This window comes from Tachyglossus aculeatus, chromosome 9 (genome assembly GCF_015852505.1).
Source record: "Tachyglossus aculeatus isolate mTacAcu1 chromosome 9, mTacAcu1.pri, whole genome shotgun sequence".
In the NCBI taxonomy this organism is placed as follows: domain Eukaryota; kingdom Metazoa; phylum Chordata; class Mammalia; order Monotremata; family Tachyglossidae; genus Tachyglossus; species Tachyglossus aculeatus.
In genome coordinates, this window is record NC_052074.1 from 55,032,652 (window position 1) to 55,053,774 (window position 21,123).

Below are 21,123 nucleotides of genomic sequence, written 5' to 3' on the forward strand. Positions count from 1 at the left end.
TACTTCCTCTTGGAGAAATGACCCAATTGTCCAGCTAGGAAAATATGAAAGGAATTACTTCTGATACTAACATTCCAGAGGCAGTGATGAATTAAGGAGTAGTACTCTTCCTATGGAGCCGTGAGTTCAGAGAGAAGAAATGTCTTTCACAAACAGTTACAGCGCCTTAGAGAATGTGAAGGCTTCCATGGATCTGTGAGGCCATAAAATATACCTGGACAAACTAGCACTTATTTTTTATGGAATTCAAAAAGTTGCATTTTTTGAAAACATTATATTTACAAAATGGCTTAAATTTGTATTAAACAGGAATTCAGTGTAGAATGACTGCCATTCAGGAATATACTGTGTTCTATTTTATAAAACCATGACACACCTATTATTTTTATTTAATTTCAGTTAGCAACACCATTAACTGTTTCCAGCCCTGCTAACCAAGGACACTTCGAGTTAACAACTCCAATAAACTGGTCAATCCCATTGTGATTATACCAAGGCAGAGCTTCCTCGAGCACCTCCTAGGATTCTCCAATTACCGCAAAGCATTTGCAGGACAACCACAAATCATTAAAAAAACAAACACCCACAATTCAATCATCAACTATATTGAATCTTTGATGTCCCCAAAAATCAGAAGAACCTATCGACAAACTAAACAGCTGAAAAATCTTACTAAGGCCAAGGTTAGGAAAATGACTAGAGTTAGGTAGGTTTAGTATAGGGTTAGGACTGGGCTATTCCTAGGGATAGATGTCGATGACTGGTTGGGTCTATGACTTAACATCAGATGATGTATTTGTCAACTCCCCTGTGGGCATCTCATTTTTGTTACAGACCAACACTGCAGGACAAGCAGCCATAGCAGTGGGAGAAAGCAGCTCTACAAGCTTGCAGGCAGTCAGCAGGCACCAGGGTTAAAAGCAGTTGTAGTGAAGGAACCTCAGAGGCGGAAAAGAAGTTGTTGCCTCTTTCACTCTAAAAACGCCTACTGAATCGTGTGCTGCATCCTGGAAAGCCAAATATGCATGAACTTAAAAAAAAAAGATCTGTTTAAGACCTCATCAACTTAGTACACCTCTACCAATGCTAACAGCTCCCTAGCACTGAAGTAAAAAGCATTACTAAATCTTGTATAATCATGAGTACCTGGTTGGAAATCACTATATGCCACCTGATGATAGTACACAATTTTAACACAATTGTTAAAGAAATGCACAGAACTAAGGGTTATGAAAGAAAATCGGGGAGTTTACGAATTCATAGAAATGCAGCTAATAAATATGGATACCTGCAGTATCACAACACAGATTGATGTGTGTCCCATTTGTTCAGTAGTTCAACACACGTATGACAGACAGGCATGGATGAAGGCAAAATGAACAAAAACAAAGATTGGATTCTCATCGCCTCTGGGCGAGGCACCAAATGTTACATGTTTGGTTTGTCCCCCCGCCCCTCCCTTTTAAAACCTGTAGCAGTAAGCTCCAATTTACAGAAACTTGAGGTTGCCTGTGGGAAAAATTCCCCACTGACAGCATTGTTTGGGACCACACAATGTATAATGCTTTAATGTTTTAACATAAGGCATAATGTTTTTCCTCAGGTGGTACTACTAAACAGATACACATGAGTATTGATTTATTTGGAAAATCTTCAGTTTTCAAGGTGTCACTACTACAAAATGAACCCCTTCATTTCTGCCAAATTTAAACTCAACATTCTCCTGTAATACATTGCGTTTATCCAATTTGATCTGAGAGAAGCAAACAAAAACTGGTATCCTGAAAAATCATCAGGGATGAAATGCTATATAATATTTCCATTTCTAAGGGCTTAGGGAGAGGGTATCAGAGCAGCCTATAAGTGCCACCAGCCATAGGACAGCTAGTGCGGGCCCAAACATCTTGGGGCAGTTTCTGGATCAGGTCCACAGAAAGGTCAAAAGCTGCTGTTCCTGGACCAAAATAGTCATGAAAACCTTCCCATCCCCAAATTGTGGGGAGATGGAATGAGGCTGAATTATGTAGGTGATACATGGAACACAGGCGCGGACCAGGCAACTCAGAATGCTTCAGTGCCACCTGTCAGTCCTTCTATATTAGACGTCAGATTCAATTTGCCTTTAAAAATCTACACATTGACACTTCCAGGGGCATGGGAGAGAAGAATTAGTAGGTCATTGCTAGATAGAGGTTTACAGTGAGACACCCTTCAAAGACCTGGGTTCTGCGATGAAGAATGTGTGCTGACCACTCATCCGCTGATCCCTGATTTAAAATTAATTTATTTACTTATAGCTTGGCTAAGGAGGCTTCCTTTGGTCTCAACTGACAGCAGGCTGTTACGACCTGGCATTAGGATTTTCTTTTTTAAATTGGGAGAATTAGGGCAGAAGGATAAAGAATGAGAAGGGAACAAAGAACCAAAGTGACAGCACATGGGAAGGCCAAATGAGGGAAAATTTAAGCTAAAGTAGCTTTAGGGATTCAAATGCCTAGACAACATGCAAGTGGTGAGAACTCGCTGGATCTGAAACTTGAACAGTTTCAATTATGTTTTCAAAGCTCCAGTCCAAGTACTGCATAAGTGCAGACAGAACTACAGTCAGGACACACAAATAGGCAAGTGTGATACCCACAAGGCGTAGAGAACAGCATTATTAAGATGCTTTGACAATGCTGAGGAGTTGAATTGCCAAATGTTTCATTTGCCTGTGTTGCCAACTGACAGCAAACAGCTCAAGAGGAAAATGAATAATTTGTGTGAGGAAAACTGGAGAGGGCCAGCTCCAGAGTGAGGAAAACTGATGAGACTACAGAAAGAGGATCACAGGTGCACTCTTTAGCTCCCTAAGGCCCTGAATATGTTTCTCTCAATGTTTCCACAGCTCTTTATCTGGATCTTAGAGGGCCCCGGGAAGAGAATCCAACTAGCAGATGAGAGGAAGCCTACTGGTTAGGGGGAAAGCCAACAGGTCTAATGCAAGACTCATCTGGGTCCTCAGCAGGCCTGTACTTTCTTACCCTCTCAAATGATTACCATCCAGAATCTATAGCAATGTAGGGTTTTGTTCTATTTGTAGATTACAACTCAGGGAAGACTCAAAAGGCCAGACACTCACCTTAAAAACCAGTTCTCTAGCAATGCTCAACAAATGACTACACATTTTGAAAATATCAAATTAATTTTGGGGGACAAGCTTATTCTTCTATACATTAGTCCACAGATTAATCCACTACTCTTAAAATTTAATGTATACTGCAATCATGGAGAAAACACGTTTGCCACAGATTTTTTTTTCCCAAATTTGTATTTACAAGAAACATTCAGTAGTGTGTCATATGGCTAATACTCCAGGAGAATTAACCATATAATTAACCTTCTCCATTTCTGCAACCACCTCAGAAATGGCAATTATTCTACTCCAGTCAAACCAAACGGCCAAAATTAGGGTTCACTTAGGGGGTTCCTAATTCTCTCTTTCAAACCATCTCTCATTATATTCTTTTCAAGTGACACTGCAGAAAGTTTCCAAAGATGCTACATGGAAGCTCTGAACTTATTACACAGAAATCCCTCAAAGAATGAGAGGATTACTCCATGCAGTTCACGGTCTGTTTCATTAAGAATTTTGCCCAGGCTGGCCCAGAACAAGAAAATTTTGCACCACCTATTTTAGGAATGTGACAGTGTCAGTGATTCAATGAGCTGAAGTAATTACATTCCAGGATTCCTCAATCTTTTGAAACAGCTTAATACTTTAAAGAAAGAAAACTGATTTTCCATTTTATCTATATAAATCCTTTGGGGAAATTAGCATTGTACTTGGCGACCAAAGCTGCAAACATGCAGCAATCTACATCACAGTTTGGATCCGGAATTAGAGTCTGGACCAACCTCACTGCCTACATCATTGCTCTAAACTAGAAACTTTTTTCTTCTGGAAATATTCTTACCAAATGTCACCTCTCCGCTTCCACTCTTGTCAAACAATTGGAAAGCTACTACAAACATGGCATCTGGAGTACACAAAACAGATTCAAATGCCAAAAACTCTTGATAGGAGATCAACCTGAAATGAAAAAAATAAATATTTTTAAGTCTGTAGAGATGACGATGCTTCAGGTTTCTGAACGACCTTGCCAGCACAGAAAGCGACCTTCCACGGTTTCTTGCAGCAGGAAGTGAACAACTTACTACTGTTACATACAGGATTAAGGTCAAAGGCACTACAGGCAGGTTTGGTTCTCCCCTTTGGCTCAGGAGGACGCAGACATGTTCTTTTTGGCTCCTGTAATCTCTCATTCAGTCTCCCTCTTGGATTCACCATTGCTTGACTTCAGCTGGCATCAGAGAATCACTCAACTGTTGCCTGAAGCTGTTGTTTCCGGCTGAACACACCCACAGAACTGCCACAAATAAAAAGTGTGCCCTAGAAAATCCAAGATATACAGGAAAGAAAACACCAAAGAGCACTGCCACCCAGCTTCTCTGACACTGTCTGCTGAGGTTTCCTCAAATGAAGATATCTTCTAAGGGCTGTAGTACTGGGCCTGAGGACAGTAGGTGGGTGGGAAGAAGGAGGATTTGAGGGCATTCTTCCACAATACATAAAACCAGTGATGGATGTCAAAGATATCTCTCCATGCCTTTACTATTCCCTCAATTCCAGCTTAAGGTGTACCTTTGTGTAGAATATACTCATCTATTAACATGTTTCTTTGACTAATGTTTCAATGATATTATGAGACGCAGCATGGTCTAATGGAAAAACAAGGCCTTGGAGTCGGAAGGTCTGGGTTCTAATCCCAGCTGTGACACTGGCTTGCTGTGTGACCTTAAACAAGCGCTTGACTTCTCTGTGCCTCAGTGTCCTCAATTGTACTGTAAAAAATGGGGATTCAATACCTATTTTCCCTTCTACTTAGACTGTGGGCCCCAGGCAGAACAAGGACTATGCCTGACCTGATCAACTTTAAAAGAAAAAAATGTTACTTGTTAAGCCAGGAACTGTTTTAAATCCTGAGGAAGCTACAAAGTAGTCAGGTTGGACCCAATCTATGTCCCTCATTGGCTCACAGTCTTAATTCCCATTTTACAGATGAAGTGATCAAGGCATCAAGAAGTTAAATGACTTGCCCCAGGTACCACAGCATGCAAGTGGCAGAGTTGGCATTAATAATAATAATAATAATAATAATAATGGCATTTATTAAGGACTTACTATGTGCAAAGCACTGTTAACCCAGGTCCTTCTAACTCCCAAGCCTGTGGTCTATCTGCTAACTTGCATCTATCCTAGTGCTTGACACATACTAAGCGCTTAATACCACACTAATTAGATTACAAATTCCTACTTCCATCTTGTAAATGCATACTATGAATGTATTCCTTTGAATGTCTGCCTATCTCCTCAGCTTGTAAACTCCTAAAAACAAGAATCACATTTCTATTTTCATTATATGGTCAAGTGATAGCACCAATACTGGATCAGGCCAATGATCCATCCCTTACAGTATCTGTCTCACAAAATAACAGGATACTTGAGGAACTTGGTGATGGTTGCCTACTTCAGACTGTCACCTCTAGACTGTATGCTGCTCCTCCTCTACACTGTAAGCACCTGGTGAGCAGGAAACGTGTATTGTATTCTTCCAAGTGCTTGGTACAGCATTCAATAAATATCACTGATTAACTGATTCCTTTACAATCATCCTAATGTTTAAGGATGTGTCACCTAGCATTCCTACTTTCTTCCCCTCTACATCTCTAACTTTTCCTATGGTATCCTTTATGGATCACATGCCATTAATGTATCCAATCCCTCTTGAACCTACTAATATTTTCCGCCTGCATTTCCTGTCGTAATGAATTCCACTTGCTTACCTCCCAGGGCTATAACATGGTAGTCGTGCTCTTGAAGAACCTCATGTTATGGGAAAATTGTGTCCTAACAACCACTGATTCAATGAAAATTAATGGGTTAGAGGATAGTCGGCTTGAAGTTATCATAACTGATATTTCTCATGCAAATTCTTAGGTCTTTTACTATTAGAACTTTTACAATTTATAACCTTATTGTCATTTTACTGTATTAAATACAAAATTTACTAAAATCACTAAATCACTAAAATAGGCCCTTTCCTCTCCACCCAAACTGCTAGCACATTAATCCAAGCACTTATCCTATCCCATTTTGATTACTGTATCAATCTCCTTGCTGACTTCCTTGCCTCCTGTCTCTCCCCACTCCAGTCCATACTTAGCTCTGCTGCCCAGATCATTTTTCTACAAAAATGTTCTGCCCATGTTTCTTCACTCCTCAAGAACCTCCACTGTTGCCCGTCCACCTCTGCATCAAACAGAAGCTCCTTACCACCATCTCTAAAGCACTCCTTGCGCACTCCTACCTCACCTCACTGCTTTCCTGCTACAACCTAGCCCACAGACTGTGCTCCCCTGATGCCAACAGATAACTGTACCGACTCGATCTCACCTATCTCGCCGTGGACCTCTCGCTCACATTCTGCCTCTGGGCCTGGAATGCCCTCCCTCTTCATATCTGACAGAAAATTACTCTCCCCACCTTCAAAGTCTTATTGAAGGCACACCTTCTCCATTGGCCTTCCCTGACTAAGCCCTCATTTCCTCTTCTCCCACTCCCTCTGTGTCACCCTTGCATTTGGATTTGCTCTCTTTATTCACCCGTCCCTGAAATACGGCTTTTAATTAACAGATTTCAAGCTTTTAAGCCAAGGTTTCCAGGTGCCAATTAAAGAGCCAGTCCAGGTCTGCCAGGAGCTGTCAAATCCTACATCCATACCTGGATGAGTCCACAGAACATAAGAGCAGGGTGGAGGTCCCAAAGCTAGGGGACCTCAACAGCTTTTTAATGGAGGGAAAGTCAAAGCAGGTCCTTAAAAATAAGGACCTGTCTCCCTTATCTTTTCCCTAGCTAAGGTGTCTGCTTTCCTGCTATGACACCATTTGCTGAGCTCTTTACACCAACCTTACAAACAAGTTTTTCCTGTGTTCCCCCTCCTAAGACAGCTCTGCTGCTTAGTGCTTACTCTTTTACTGCTATTTGGAGGGCCACAAGTTAGATTAAGGGAGTAATGTACTTGCAAAAGGCTAAATACCATCACTAACAGGGCAACTCTGAGGCACAAGGTCATGATCTCAATGAGAAACACTTTAAAGACGATTAAGGGCAACACTAGAAAAATTTCACTTTTATAAACAACAGAGTGTTATGTGCCATTTTATTATTTCCATCACAAACAATCTTATGGGTCAGATTTGCAACCAAAAAATGAATATTAAAAGGCTTTTAATTTTACATAAATGAGATTTACCTTTTCAAAGATGAGTAGCAAGCTACTTTAAACAGACCCTCTATTTCTCTTCTCCTACCAGGACCACTCCTCTCTGATGATATTTTTGGCCTGCTCTGCTCTGACAACTTGAACTTTTGGCTCCACTTGACAGTACAATGACACACTGCTTCAGAACCCAGCTCAGCTATAAGAACCACACACAGCTTCGAATAGCAGAAGCTACACTGGAGCACAGAGGTTCAAAAGGTAACATCTAAGAAGACATGGCTACTTTGTAAAATACAACCCCAGAAACCAAATTAAAAACAAAGGAAAATTAATAAGATCTATTTTAGCAGCCCCTAGGATTGCCTATTAACAACTGAAGTTGAATTATTTTCATTAGGCATAATTACTTTCCTGATGGCCTCCAAAAATAATGAGCCTACTTCTCCATTCGTAAAATTACTACCTGGTATGCTTGGGTATTGGGTGAAGAGCATTAACTCTTTCAGGTCAAATGGGGACTATCTTCATTATTTTAAGAACCTTATTGTTGAATTAATCAATCACACATCTTTTGTATTGGGCATCTTTTTAGGTTTCCATGGTTTTGTTAGGCTAATATGTGCAGGCCATGTACAAAGCACTAGGGTAGATATACAAATTAATCAAGTTGAACACAGTCCATGACCCATATGGGGCTCACAGTATTAATCCCCGCATTACAGATGAGGTAACCGAGGCCCATAAAAGTTGTCACTTGCCTAAGCTCATACAGCAGACAACAACCTTGTTATATTGTACTCTCCCAAGCGCTTAGTACAGCGCTCTACACGCAGTATGCACTCAATAAAAAAGACTGGCGATTAAAGTGATGGAGCTGGGATTAGAACCCAGGTCCTTCTGACTCATAGGCCCGTGCTTTAATCACTAGGTCCCACTTCTTCTCTTTCACCTCAATCATGAGTCAAAAATATTACTACAATTTCTCCAAAGAAATTAAGAAACAAGAATTACAGTTGGTGGTCACATATTTCACTGGATTTTGATACCCCTCCACATGATACAAGAGAATGTAATTATTTCTTAGGCCCCTTTCATGCTAATGGTTCAGTTTTTCCAATGAAATGTACCCTCCCCCGCACATACATATGACAAACACAAAAGTATATTTTTCATATCACCTTGTCTCACAAGTGAAAATCAATTTATGGCTTATTGCCCCCCAAATTCTTAAAAGGATCAAATAAAATAATTTGCCCAAGCTCCAAATGGCCAAAAAACTCCTAATACATTCATTTCAAAATTATGGGTGGCTTTTGAAAAAATAAACCTAGAAGACATTCACATCCATGAGAGTATGTGAAAAGATTTTAAGTTCTCACCCATCCTTGGTTTGATCAGCTACTCCTGCCAGGAGCTCCACTGTCTTTGGGTTATAATGTGGATCGGTGTAGAGTCCAAGGTATCGTTGGACAAAGTCATTGGGGGTCATGTAACGCTCTCCATCTACCTCAGTACTGGCATACTGAAAAAAAACAAAGTTTATGCATTTAAGTGAACATAAACCAGAATCATGTACATAGGTTAAATATCAAAAATCAAGATGTAAAAAAAAAGACACGATAAAAAGAAAACTTTCCGTTCAATTAAAGAATGTCACAAACTGCAGGGAAATTCATCTCAGCAATTGAGGGCTGTTTCAATTCAGTCCCTGCCATTAGCCAACAATACTTCTCCTTCCTGATTCACTCCCTTACCCGCTGCCCCCACCTGCTATTCAAGGCATTTAACTTCCTCCTCAACCTCCTGTTCCCCCACTCCCACCATCTCTTTCCCCAAATGACCTGGTCACAGGCTCAGTTCCAGGTCCCTTTCTATTCTCCATCAACAAAACTGAAACCATCTGGCATGATCTCCAACATGGTATTAACAAATACCATCATTATTATTATTACAATCCTTCCCTCCTCCTCCACCCTCTGAGTCTCCTAATCGTCCCTGCAATAACTCAAGATGATATCCCTTGCCCCCTTCTAAATCTACCCGCTGCACCTGTTTTTGTCCCCCTCCCTTCATACGTTTTTAAAACACTTGCCCTCTCCCTTCTTCCCAACTTGAATGCCATCTTCAACTGTTCACTTTCCAATGGTTTCTTCCCCACTGCTTTCAAACATGCTTATGTAGCCCCTATCCTAAAAAAAATCCTCCCTTGACACCATGGCTCCATCCAATTATCACCCCATCTACCGCCTGTCATTTCTCTCCAAACTTCTTGAGAGAGTTGTTCACCGCTGTTGTCTCCACTTCCTCTCCTCCAATTCTCTCCTAGATCCCCTCCAACCTGGCTTCCTTCCCCTTCACTCCACAGACACAGCCCTCTCTAAGGTAACCAATGACCTTCTTCTCGCCAAATCTGACAGCCTCTACTCTATCCTAATCCACCAAGACCTTTCAACTGCCATCGACATTGGTAGGCCACCCCTTTCTCCTTGAAACTTTATCCAAAATTGAATTCACTGACACTGTTATCTCGTGGTTCTCCTCCTCTTTCTCTGACTGCTCCTCCTCTGCCTCCCACCCTGACAGTGGGGGTCCCTCAAGGCTCAGTTCCAGATCCCCTTCTATTCTCCATCTACACTCATTCCCTTGGAGGACTCATTCGCTTCTAGGGTTTCAAATGACATCTCTATGCAGATAATTCCCAAATCTACATCTCCAGCCCTGACCCCTCTCTTTCCCTGCAATTTCATATTTCCCCCTGCCTTCAGGACATATCTACCTGGATGTCGTGCCAACAGCTCAAGCTAAACATGTCCCCAACTGAACTCCTTATCATCCAACCCAAACCCTGTCCTCCCAGTATCTTTCCCCTCACTGTAGACAACACCACTATCCTATCTCAAGCCCGTAACCTTCGAAGTGGCCTCGACTCAGTTCTTATTCAACCCACATATTCAATCTGTCTAGACTAGATTGTAAACTCGTCATGGGCAGAGAATGTGTCTGCTAATTCTGTTGTATATACCCTCCCACGGGCTTAGTACAGGCCTCTGCACATAGTAGGCATACAATAAATACCACTGATTGACTGATGTCAACAAATCCTGTTAGTTCTACCTCACAACTATAATCCACCCTTTCCTCTCCAACTAAACTGCTACCATGTTGATCCCAGCACTTATCTTATCATGCCTTGACTACTGCATCTGTCTCCTTGCTGACCTCTTGGCTTCCTGCCTCTGCCCACTCTAGTCCACACTTCACTCTGTTGCACAAATCATTTTTCAACAGAAACATTCATGCCATTTCTCCTGACTCCTCAAGAACCTCCAAAGGCTACCTATCCACTTCTGCATAAAAATAAATTCCTTATCACTAGCTTTAAGGCACTCAATCAGCTCCCCATCCTACCTCACTTCACTGACCTACTACGGCCCGGCTTGCATACTCCATTCTAGTGCCAACTTGCTCCCTGTGGTCCAATCTCATCTCACCACTGACCTCTTTCCATGTCCTCCCCCTACCCTAGAACTCTCTTCCCCTCCGTATACACCAGCCCACCACTCTCTCCACCTTCAAACCATTATTAAGGTCACATATCCTCCAAGAGGCCTTCTCCAACTAAGCCCTCTCTTCCCTGGCTCACTCTCCCTTTGGTGGCGTCTATGCACTTGAACCTGTGACCCTTGGACATTTGATATTCACCCCACCTCAACCCCACAGCACTTACGTACATATCTTTAAGTTATAAATTACAAATTACTTATTCACATGTCTGTCTCCCCCCTCGAGACTGTAAGCTCATTGTGGGCAGGGAATGTGTATAATTCTGTTGTACTCTCCCAATCGCTTAGTAAAGTGCTCTGCTCAAAATGAGTACTCAATAAATAAACTTGATAAAAGTTTAGAATGCTAGAACATGAAACACTTGAGACCTAAAACACTCAGGGTTCTCTAAGTCTCCACTGCTCAGAGAAGCCAAAAAAACAAGCCAAAACCTGGCGTGAAAAATGAAAAGCAAACCAAACAGAAAATACTCATTGGTACTGTAGTTGTTCCAAGCTTCAGTAACTGAAAAGAGTCACAATTAAAGCAATATCTGCGTCAAACTCCCAAGTCAGATTTATTAATTGGGGTATATTGCCAGCAAGATCTACCATAGCCTTGGCACTGAAGGAAAGGACCTTCTTTCCCTTCATTAACTCATGAACAGATCCCAGATTTGGCTCTGAAAAGGTACTGAGTGGAGCAGTTCTAAATTTTTATTTCTTCGCCATAGTTGCTAAAGTCAACAAGAAATCACTTAATGATAATCTTGAAGGGCTGACCATTGTCATTTTCTATTTCTATGTTAATCTGTTAAATAAAAGAAGCAGGCCATCAGCAGTGGCAGTCTACATGGAACACCAGGGAAAACACAATAGCCATGCAAGCTTGGTTTACTGCTTTCAATATTTTAATAGTTCCCTCGAGACAATCCATTGTCACATAACACTCCTTATGAAATCTTTACTTTCCATCTTCAAAACTAAGCTCGTTATTGTTTCTAATATTAAATTAATATGCTGCTAACAAGTACTGTACATGCTTAACAAATGGCCTCACAAAACCCTCAGATATTCAAGGGTTCCACATACAATAAAATCCCACCAATCTGGAATACTGGTGTACTCCTGCCACTTCAATTTCTGAAAATCACCTCTCATGAAACACCACACTTCCTCTCTACCTTTCCTTGTCCACAGGCCCAGGAGGAAAATAGGACAAGCTGCCTGTATTGGTTTACTCATATGTGTACGGTTTGATTTACTGTAGGACATAAGAAGGTAAAGAGGGAATGTGGCTTTCCAGATTTCCAGAAATATCATATCTGGTCGGCTCCTTTAGAATGGAATTTTACTGTATTTCTGTAACTGAAAAAATTTTGAAACGGCTGAAAAGAAAGTTGGAGTACATAGAAAGATGGGCTATAACATGATTCTTGCCCTGCCCCACAACACTTATGAAAATAATTTTATACTCTATTTCCCCTATTCCTAATCTATTTTAATGTCTGTCTCCCCTTGTAGATTCCCCTGTTCCTCGTAGGCTGGGATCACATCTACCAACTCTGTTGTATTGTACTTTCCCAAATGCTTGGTACGATGCTCCGCACAGAGCAAACATTCAAGACTACTGATCGATTCGTCAATAATGGTCAGCTAAATAATGCCACTACTGCTTTTATGGAGCACAGTTCCTCAGATTTGCACCTGTCACCAATTTTTATTTCGGCTATAACATTAGACACTGAAAAGCTTAAAAAAAAAACCAGTACCACTCTAGGCACATGAGAAACAGTGTGGCCCCGTGGAAAGAGCACAGGTCTGGGAATCAGCTCTAATCCCAGCTATGCCACTTGCCTGTTGTGTGACCTTGGACAAATCACTAAGTTTTCCGGGCCTCAGTTTCTTTATCTGTAAAATAGGGATTAATGCCTATTCTCCCCTCTACTTAGACTGTGAGCCCCATGTAGGACAGGGCCTGTGTCCAATCTGATTATCTTGTCTCTACCTCAGCGCTTAGTACAGTGCTTAACAAATAGTAAGTTCTTAAGTACCAAAATTATTATTATTATTACATTGCCAACTAAGGACCTCAGCCTACTTCACCCACATTAACTCAGATTATTTCCTCAATGTACCAGAGAAGCCAGAAAATTGCAAATATAAATTTGCTCTATTTATGAAATGGGAAGAATAATGTGTGGCGTGATCATGTGTCCTATTTAGATGTGAAGATTTTGACTGTAATTTAAAACCTTTGGGGAAAGAAGTCTTACTTTTTAATTAGCAAGTCACAGTTTCATTGTTAAATGATTTTTTCACCTTTATTCATGTGATTTACACTCCCAAATTCATCCATCGGCTTCTGAGGTTTTTAAATGCCAAGCCTCCCTGTCTGTCCTCTCGTGCATCTGAAAAGATTAAGCCCATTGTTGGATTTGCCCAAAGATCCCCAGAGTGACTAGTAGATCTGAGATTAAAATCAAATGCTTAAGCAACTGACCCAAGTGGCCTTTTCTACTGGAAAATGTGAAAATCAGGAATGAGGAATGCCTTTCACTCTGCAAGTCAGCACAGGAACTAGGGTACTGATGCGCACTCTAGTCCAAGCTGGGTAAACTCTGCAACTCATTTGATCAGTAGCATTAATCAAACACACATCAGTGAAGTTTTACATATCAGTAAACCTGAAAAGAAGGACTCCCAAAAGTTTCAACAAGAAGTTAGTAAGCATCTGCTGACTGAAAAGTACAGAGACTGAGTTAAATTCCTGGAGACTATGTGAAAGATTAAACATGGTTTTATCAATTTCAGTATTAATTGGGGTTTGGAGATTTTTTGGGAAGGAAATGGAGTATGGGCGGCAAATGGAGAAGAGTTGTTAAACTGAGTTATTTTTTCCCCTCTTCAACAATGCAGCAGCATCAGCAGCCATTGAATTTCCCTCAGGCTGACATACCATTGACAGGAGGTCAGAGAATGTTAGGACCAAAGGTCACCAAGCCCTGACCTCTCTGGAGCAGCAATGCTGGTTTGACAGGAGCCCATCTGGACAGAGAGGTTGAATACAAAGTGATGGGTTACAAAGATAGCGCTTCTGAAGGAATCCTGGACTCCTCTCTCCCCTCTCCAACTCCCCCCAAAAACAGACTCCAACCACAGAGAGTAGTGGAGGAATAAATCTGAATGAGCACATTCTCTCTTGGTCCCCCAGGCCCACCTAGCACCATTCTTTTTATCATATGATACCTCTGTCTGATCCAGTACTGCCACAGTGCTGCAACAAAATAAAGTGTTCATTTTTTTAAATCAAGCAATGGTATTTCCTAAGTGCATTACTGGGTGCAGAGCAGCATACTAAGCGCTTGGAAGAGTATAACTGTACCTTCCAAGTGCTTAGTACAGTGCTCTGCACACAGTAAATATGATAGAATGAATTAATAGAAAGGAGTCGGTATACAAGTTCCCTGCCCCACTGGACCTTACAATCTAGAAGGGGAGACAGATATGAAAATATATTACGACTTGTATTTTAAGTGCTGTGCAGCTGAGGATGGGGTGAATATCAAGTGCAAGGGAGACTGTGAGCTCAGGAGGGAGGGTCTGTTTGGTTTTTGTATTGTATTCTCCCAAGTGCTTAGTACAGTGTTTTACACACAGTAAGCACTCAATAAATATGACTGAATGAATGAGAGGGAGTAGGGGAAATGAGGGCTTAGTGCGGGAAGGCCTCTTGGAGATGTGATTTTAATAAGGCTTTGGGTCAGGGGTCACAGAACTAAAGCACTTGCACAATACTGAGCAGCTCTCATTTTGTTCCAATAAAAAAATTCATCAGCTCTCTCACCACAGCTAATACATAGTATACAAATTCACAACTAGCACCATCTTCAAAGTCCTCTTAAAAATCCCACCTCCCCAAGGAAGACTTCCCTGATTAATTCACAACCACTCAGTCCCACCAATCCAACACCATCCAGAGCACTTGCATACTTCATTCTGATCCTCAACACTTATGTATATTTACTTGCATATTCAAATATTTATTCTGCTACTTTAATAATACTATCAATAATAATGGTTCTTGTTAAGGAACAACTATATGCCAAGCATTGTGCCAAGCAGTGGGGTAGATAGAGGATACTCAGGTTGGGCACAGCTCATCCTACATAAGGTTCACGGATTAAGTACGAAGGAGAAGGATTTAATTCCCCATGCTAGCACCTGCTCCTGTCTTGTCCTTTCTGCTCCTTCTTTTTGTAAATTATTTTTGTCTCTCTGTCTTCTCCATTAGATTGTAGGTTTGAGGGCAGGAAATTTGTGGTTTGCATCTTCTGCATTCTCCCAAGTGCTTAGTACTAAACTTCGTGCTCAACTGGTGCTCAACAGATACCACTGACGGACTAACTGCTCTAAGCTAAAAGTAGTTCAGCTGGTGCATAGTGCTCTAGGGAGGATATGAACTTTGACCTGGGGAGCACCCTAGGCTTCCACTAGAGCCTTAATCTGGCCCTAGAATGGGGAAGACCTTTGTTAGAGCCTTTAGGCCCTTCCTCTAAGGAAGGAAAGTCCCAAGCCACCTCCTTTGTTTCAGCCCATTCCTTAGAACAAGTTTCATTGCCAAATTTCTACCACCTATTTAGTTAGTATTGCTACTGTTAGGTACTGTACAAATTATGTGCAAGCCCTACTAAATGGTGTCCTAAAACACAAGACATCTGCAATATAATATAATCCCACTATTCTGGAATACTGATATACTCCTGTGTCCTGAAGGATCTTAAAAATCCAAAGCATCTTATATTAAATGATGACAATAAGGCTTCCACTAGAGCCTTAATCTGGCCCTAGAATGGGGAAGGCCTTTGTTAGAGCCTTTAGGCCCTTCCTTTAAGGAAGGAAAGTCCCAAGCCACCTCCTTTGTTTCAGCCCATTCCTTGGAACAAGTTTCCCAAATTTCTACCACCTATTTAGTTAGTATTGCTACTGTTAGGTACTGTACAAATTATGTGCAAGCCCTAATAAATGGTCTCCTAAAACACAAGACATCTGCAATACCATATAATCCCACTATTCTGGAATACTGATATACTCCTGTGTCCTGAAGGATCTTTAAAATCCAAAGTATCTTATATTAAATGATGACAATAATGAAGCAGTATGGTAAATTTTATGTTGGCTACTGATAACAAGCAATTTCTACCTTTAGCTTCTCAAACTCTCTCTACTTTTCTTTAGTACAGTGCTAAGCATTTAGTACAGTACTCTGCACACAGAATTCACTCAATCGATACCACTGATTGATTTAGCTAAATAGACTTTGGAGGCAAAAAGCAGCAGGTTCAATTTTTTTTTCAGAATCCATATTTTTCAGAAGAGCACTAAATGAAACTCTGTATAGTAGCCAGTTGCTAGGACATGACACTAGTACGTACTGTCATAACTCAGCACAACAGGATTTGAAAGCATTAAACTGGGATGGTGAAGGCAGTGTATTCTTCTTGCATGCCCTTGATTAGTCCAGGAGTTGTACAACTGACAACTGCAGGCTCTCCACTCTCTCTACACAACTTGCAGCTGGGATGCCCTCCCTCTGCCCATCTGCCAAGCTAGCTCTCTTCCTCCCTTCAAGGCCCTACTGAGAGCTCACCTCTTCCAGGAGGCCTTCCCAGACTGAGCCCGTTCCTTCCTCTCCCCCTCATCCCCCTCTCCATCCCCTCATCTTACCTCCTTCCCTTCCCCACAGCACCTGTATATATGTATATACTGTTTGTACATATTTATTACTCTATTTATTATTTATTTACTTGTACATATCTATTCTATTTATTTTAGTTTGTTAGTATGTTTGGTTTTGTTCTCTGTCTCCCCCTTTTAGACTGTGAGCCCACTGTTGGGTAGGGACTGTCTCTATATGTTGCCAATTTGTACTTCCCAAGCGCTTAGTACAGTGCTCTGCACACAGTAAGTGCTCAATAAATACGACTGATGATGATGATGATGCACACTCTGGAAGCTTCCCTGAAGCCCTCCTCGTGGCTTGGGATGGGAGAACAGTGCTGGATAACTTCAAATTGCTCTCTGCCACTCGGGCATTAGTTTTTTAGATAAGCCCTGAAATATGATTAGTGATATGTGGCAACAATAGCATTACTCCTGTTCACACTGTTCCCTTGCTAACATTAGGCTTGGGCCATGGAAATTCTAGCCCAGGCTCATTTTTTTCCAAAGGAAATTAATTTCAAAAGTATATCTGTCCCACTTATGCAGGACCAAAATTCTCTTTGGTTTGAGGGAAGCTTGCCTTACAATTTCCGGGAGCATCCCCTCCTCTGCATACATACATATACATACCTACACACACCTAGATGAAAGGGTGGAAATGGATACTACTCTTGAATAAAGAGCATTGCACGGCAGCAGTGGTTAACAGAGTAACAGGAAGTAAGGCTGCATCCCCACATGCCATCAAGGACACAGCTGTCAAAGAAGAAAACAAATGGTTTCATTGTTGCCAACTGGGACCAGACTTCACTAGTGCCAGGAGTTATAAATGATGCCACCAGCTACTTTCCTTGGTGGGTTTTTTTTTTTTAGCTCTTTCTAGTCTTCCCAATCTATTTTAACTTGATTTTAGCCAAAGACAAAGTGCAGCAATCACAGATACCTGAGAGGAGAAATTAAATGTCTTCTCATCCACAAGGAGTCACTACTTAACTGCACCAGCAGGCAGTTAACTAATTAACTCATTAAATTAAGGGCAATTACTTGGCAAATTTGGTGAGAGCTTAGTTTGAACAGACAGCACAAGGCCAGGGCACTCAAGGCCCAAAAACTAGCAAAAGAAATGGGAGAAATTTGATGTTGAAATATAAATGAAATGAATGAAAATACAAAGGATTTAGGAAGTGACAGAATAGGTAAACAGTGAACCATGAAAAAATTTGAACACTGAAGAGGCCTTATAATAAAAATCTGAAAAGTAATGTCTATACAAGTGAACAATCTTGTTTGTATGTACTGTGCGCGCATCTTATAGGAGATCAGGTTCCCCAATGAATACTTTAGAACATCGATATGTATTTTTTCACTGAGAAACCAAGCAGTAGTGTATGGTCAAAATCTGAAACCAGAAACTGAGCTTTCAGTGATTTTCTTTGGTTCCTTTTCTGACTCTGCTTCATTTCACCACTTGAAAAAATTAAACTATTAATCCTACTTGGTGGTGGATATGAAAAGGAAGAAAATAAATTTGGGGCTTCCCAATCTGACCACATCACTTGGGGACCACCACACTCAATATCATAGTTTTTCACTTGCCACTTCAAATATCTGTCACAAATTCTAGCTGGGCAAGTAGTCAGTGTCATGTGAAAAACAACATGCAATTGACTGTGTTAGTTTAAAATAATGAGTCTGTTTTCTTAATCAAATTTTAACAAACACTCCACTAGCATTTGAAAAAGGAAATGTGCGTAGAGCTCAGGAAACTTCTGTAATTTTTGAAATGAAAACTTGGGACAATATAATTTTATCCGCTAAAATAAAAACATCTTTGAAAAGAGGCATGAGTCTCATATGCACATATGTGTGGTAATTATACACAAGAACTTTCAGCTCCATGTGAGAAGGTCACGATATTTAAAAGGGTTTTGGAAATACTCCAACATAAAGGCCTGACTAACAAATTCACTTTAGACAAGTATTTAATACTCAGAACACCTCTACAGCAGCTTTAAAGTGACCTTTAGACCTGCAACATCCCAACATTGATCAAATTCATGGCTAGGAAAGAATTATTACCCTGAAATATCTTCATGAAAAAATAAGCTAAAAATGAATTTTCCACCATAGAGATGTGTGGAAAGAAAAAGTCTTCAAAAATGTACATTACCTCATTTCCTGTTGAAATGAAAATCCCATTAGTTTAAGCAAAGAATAAACAAACTGCAATTTTTTTGCAGAGGGATAATTTTTTCTAGGAGGTACCTATAAAGCTACAATTTACAACTATTTCATTTTTTCACATTAGAGAAGCAACAAGGCCTAGTGTACAGAGCACGGGCCTGAGAGTCATAAGGACCTGGGTTGTAATTCCAGCTCTGCCTCATGTCTGCTGTGGGACCTTGGGTGAGTCACTTAACTGCTCTGTGCCTCAGTTACCTCATCTGTAAAATGGGGATTAACACTGTGAGCCCTGTGTGGGACACAGACTGTGTCCAACCTGAGTAGCTTGTATCTACCCCAGAGCTTAGTACAGTGCCTGGCACACAGTGAGTGCTTAAATACCATAAAAAGGGTAACACATCTAAGTAAAGGATTTTTTATTTCCCAAAACAAAGGGGACTCATAGCCAGAAGAAATCCTTATTTTCTACCAGAGCCAAGTATTTCTCAGCATTCGATCGAAAGATCTCATCGTTTTATTTTTTAATTGTAAAAACAAACAAAAAAAAAGCCGCTTAGCAGCACTAAAAAGGGTAAGCAAGTCAATTTTGCCTTCCTGCTTTTTGGAGAATATATGTTTTTGCCTAATCCCATAGAAATTAACATGATTACTCTTTTTTTCCCCGATATTTATTTAGTTTAGGTTATACCTTCCCCAAAAAGAGTCCGCAAGCTCATCAGGAAGACCTCTCCTAACTGACTTAAGCAGATTTGTGTTCCCCTGCTTCTCTCCAGTGTGGCTGTAACATGAGTCAAAACACAGTGTACCATGACCTCATCCCAGTAAGGTTAACTGTCAATGTAATTTTCACATCTCACTTTCAACAATTAAAATGATGGCAGTCTCAGAGATATATATACATTTGTCACCACTCAGACTGCCATCATTTTAATACCACATACTTTGTGCAATTTATATACCACAGAAGGCATCACATAGTACATATCACAGTGAGAATTGAACATAGGAGGCTACAACTCTTGAACTTCTTCACTCTTTCTCTTCTTGACTGCCAAGGGAAGAAGCCAAATTTAGGCAGGAATGCATGCCCTTTAAGTGCCCAACATGGACTAGCCTGGCATCATCTGCAAAGAGCAAAGATGTGCCACTTAAATTTTGCTTTAGGGCTACAACACTACTTTCAAATTTTATCAGTTTCCTCCTTTTAGTTTAATTTGGGTATGAAACTGTAAAATGCATATGAATCTATGTGCAATATCCAAATAATATAAATTTGGATATGAAAATACACTTTATTTAAAAACTAATCTTAACATAGCATTAATATTGGCCTCCATTAAACACTGCAACATTTTTAAAATCACGCACAATTCACATGCATTAATGAAAATAGTCTGAGGTTATTTTTATTGTACATAAGTGTACAATGCATACCTAAATGAGTACACTTATACCTACTGCCCCACGCATCTACTTTTTTGCAACAACAGCCCACAGGCAGGTTGCTTTTTTAAACTAAATGTTACCTTGGAATAACTTAAGACATCTATAATTATTTTCCTAGTATTATTTTTGATTTTGCACATCATGCAAAGTTTACTGCTTCACCATAAGCATTGATTTCCTAGGGTATGGATTGGGAGAAGTAGGTAGGGTGTGTGGAAGTGAATCACTGCTTAACTTCACTTGCTATCTCTAAAAATTAGCTGTTGACCATTATGCATTAAATCCGCATTAAATTTTGCTCAAACATGGCACAAATCATCAAGTAAGAAAATGGTGACCACGGTGAGTCAAATAACTAGAACAAACTAGAATGAAATATTCTTCATTGTTCCCAAATAAAGGCTAGATTTCAGAGTCTAGGTAGCCATGGTAACATGTAAGCAGCACATACATATCATTACATTTTCCTCAAATCCTACACAAGCAGAGAACACAAGCATCCTGACTTCCTGAAGAAGAAAAGGTCAAATTTAGTTTCCAGACATTCTGAATTCTTTGATTCTCAGCCTGACACAGCTTGTAGAGTGCTAGATAAAACCTGCCTGACCAACTGACCAAGTAAAGGACTTAGGTGAAGCACAAAGAATGGAAAAGGTCACCAGCACATTGAGTCCTGAGGGACAGGACTAGAAAATATACACTCAGTTCCCTTACAATACAGAGGTTACGTTGTTGATAAATCCCACATCAAGGAAGCTCACTTAATAGTATACACAGTTGACTGAAGCCAAATGCAAGTGAAAAACTGCTTTCTCCAACATCATTTCAAGTGCTACCTAGATATCTACACCAGCGCTTAGAACAGTACCTGATACATAGTAAGCGCTTAAATACTATAATAA

At 40.5% G+C, this 21,123-nt stretch overlaps 1 protein-coding gene across 1 annotated transcript in view; it reads right to left on the minus strand.

Annotated features, from left to right (window-relative positions):
* The window catches only part of SLC25A12 (solute carrier family 25 member 12), a 78,633-nt gene that overhangs the window by 50,728 nt on the left and 6,782 nt on the right, over window positions 1-21,123 (minus strand). Inside the window, exons 3-4 of the mRNA XM_038751669.1 lie at window positions 8,705-8,847; window positions 3,957-4,072 (exon numbers count right to left, since the gene is read on the minus strand). Coding sequence (XP_038607597.1) covers window positions 3,957-4,072; window positions 8,705-8,847 — 259 coding nt within the window. The remainder of the gene's footprint in view (window positions 1-3,956; window positions 4,073-8,704; window positions 8,848-21,123) is intronic.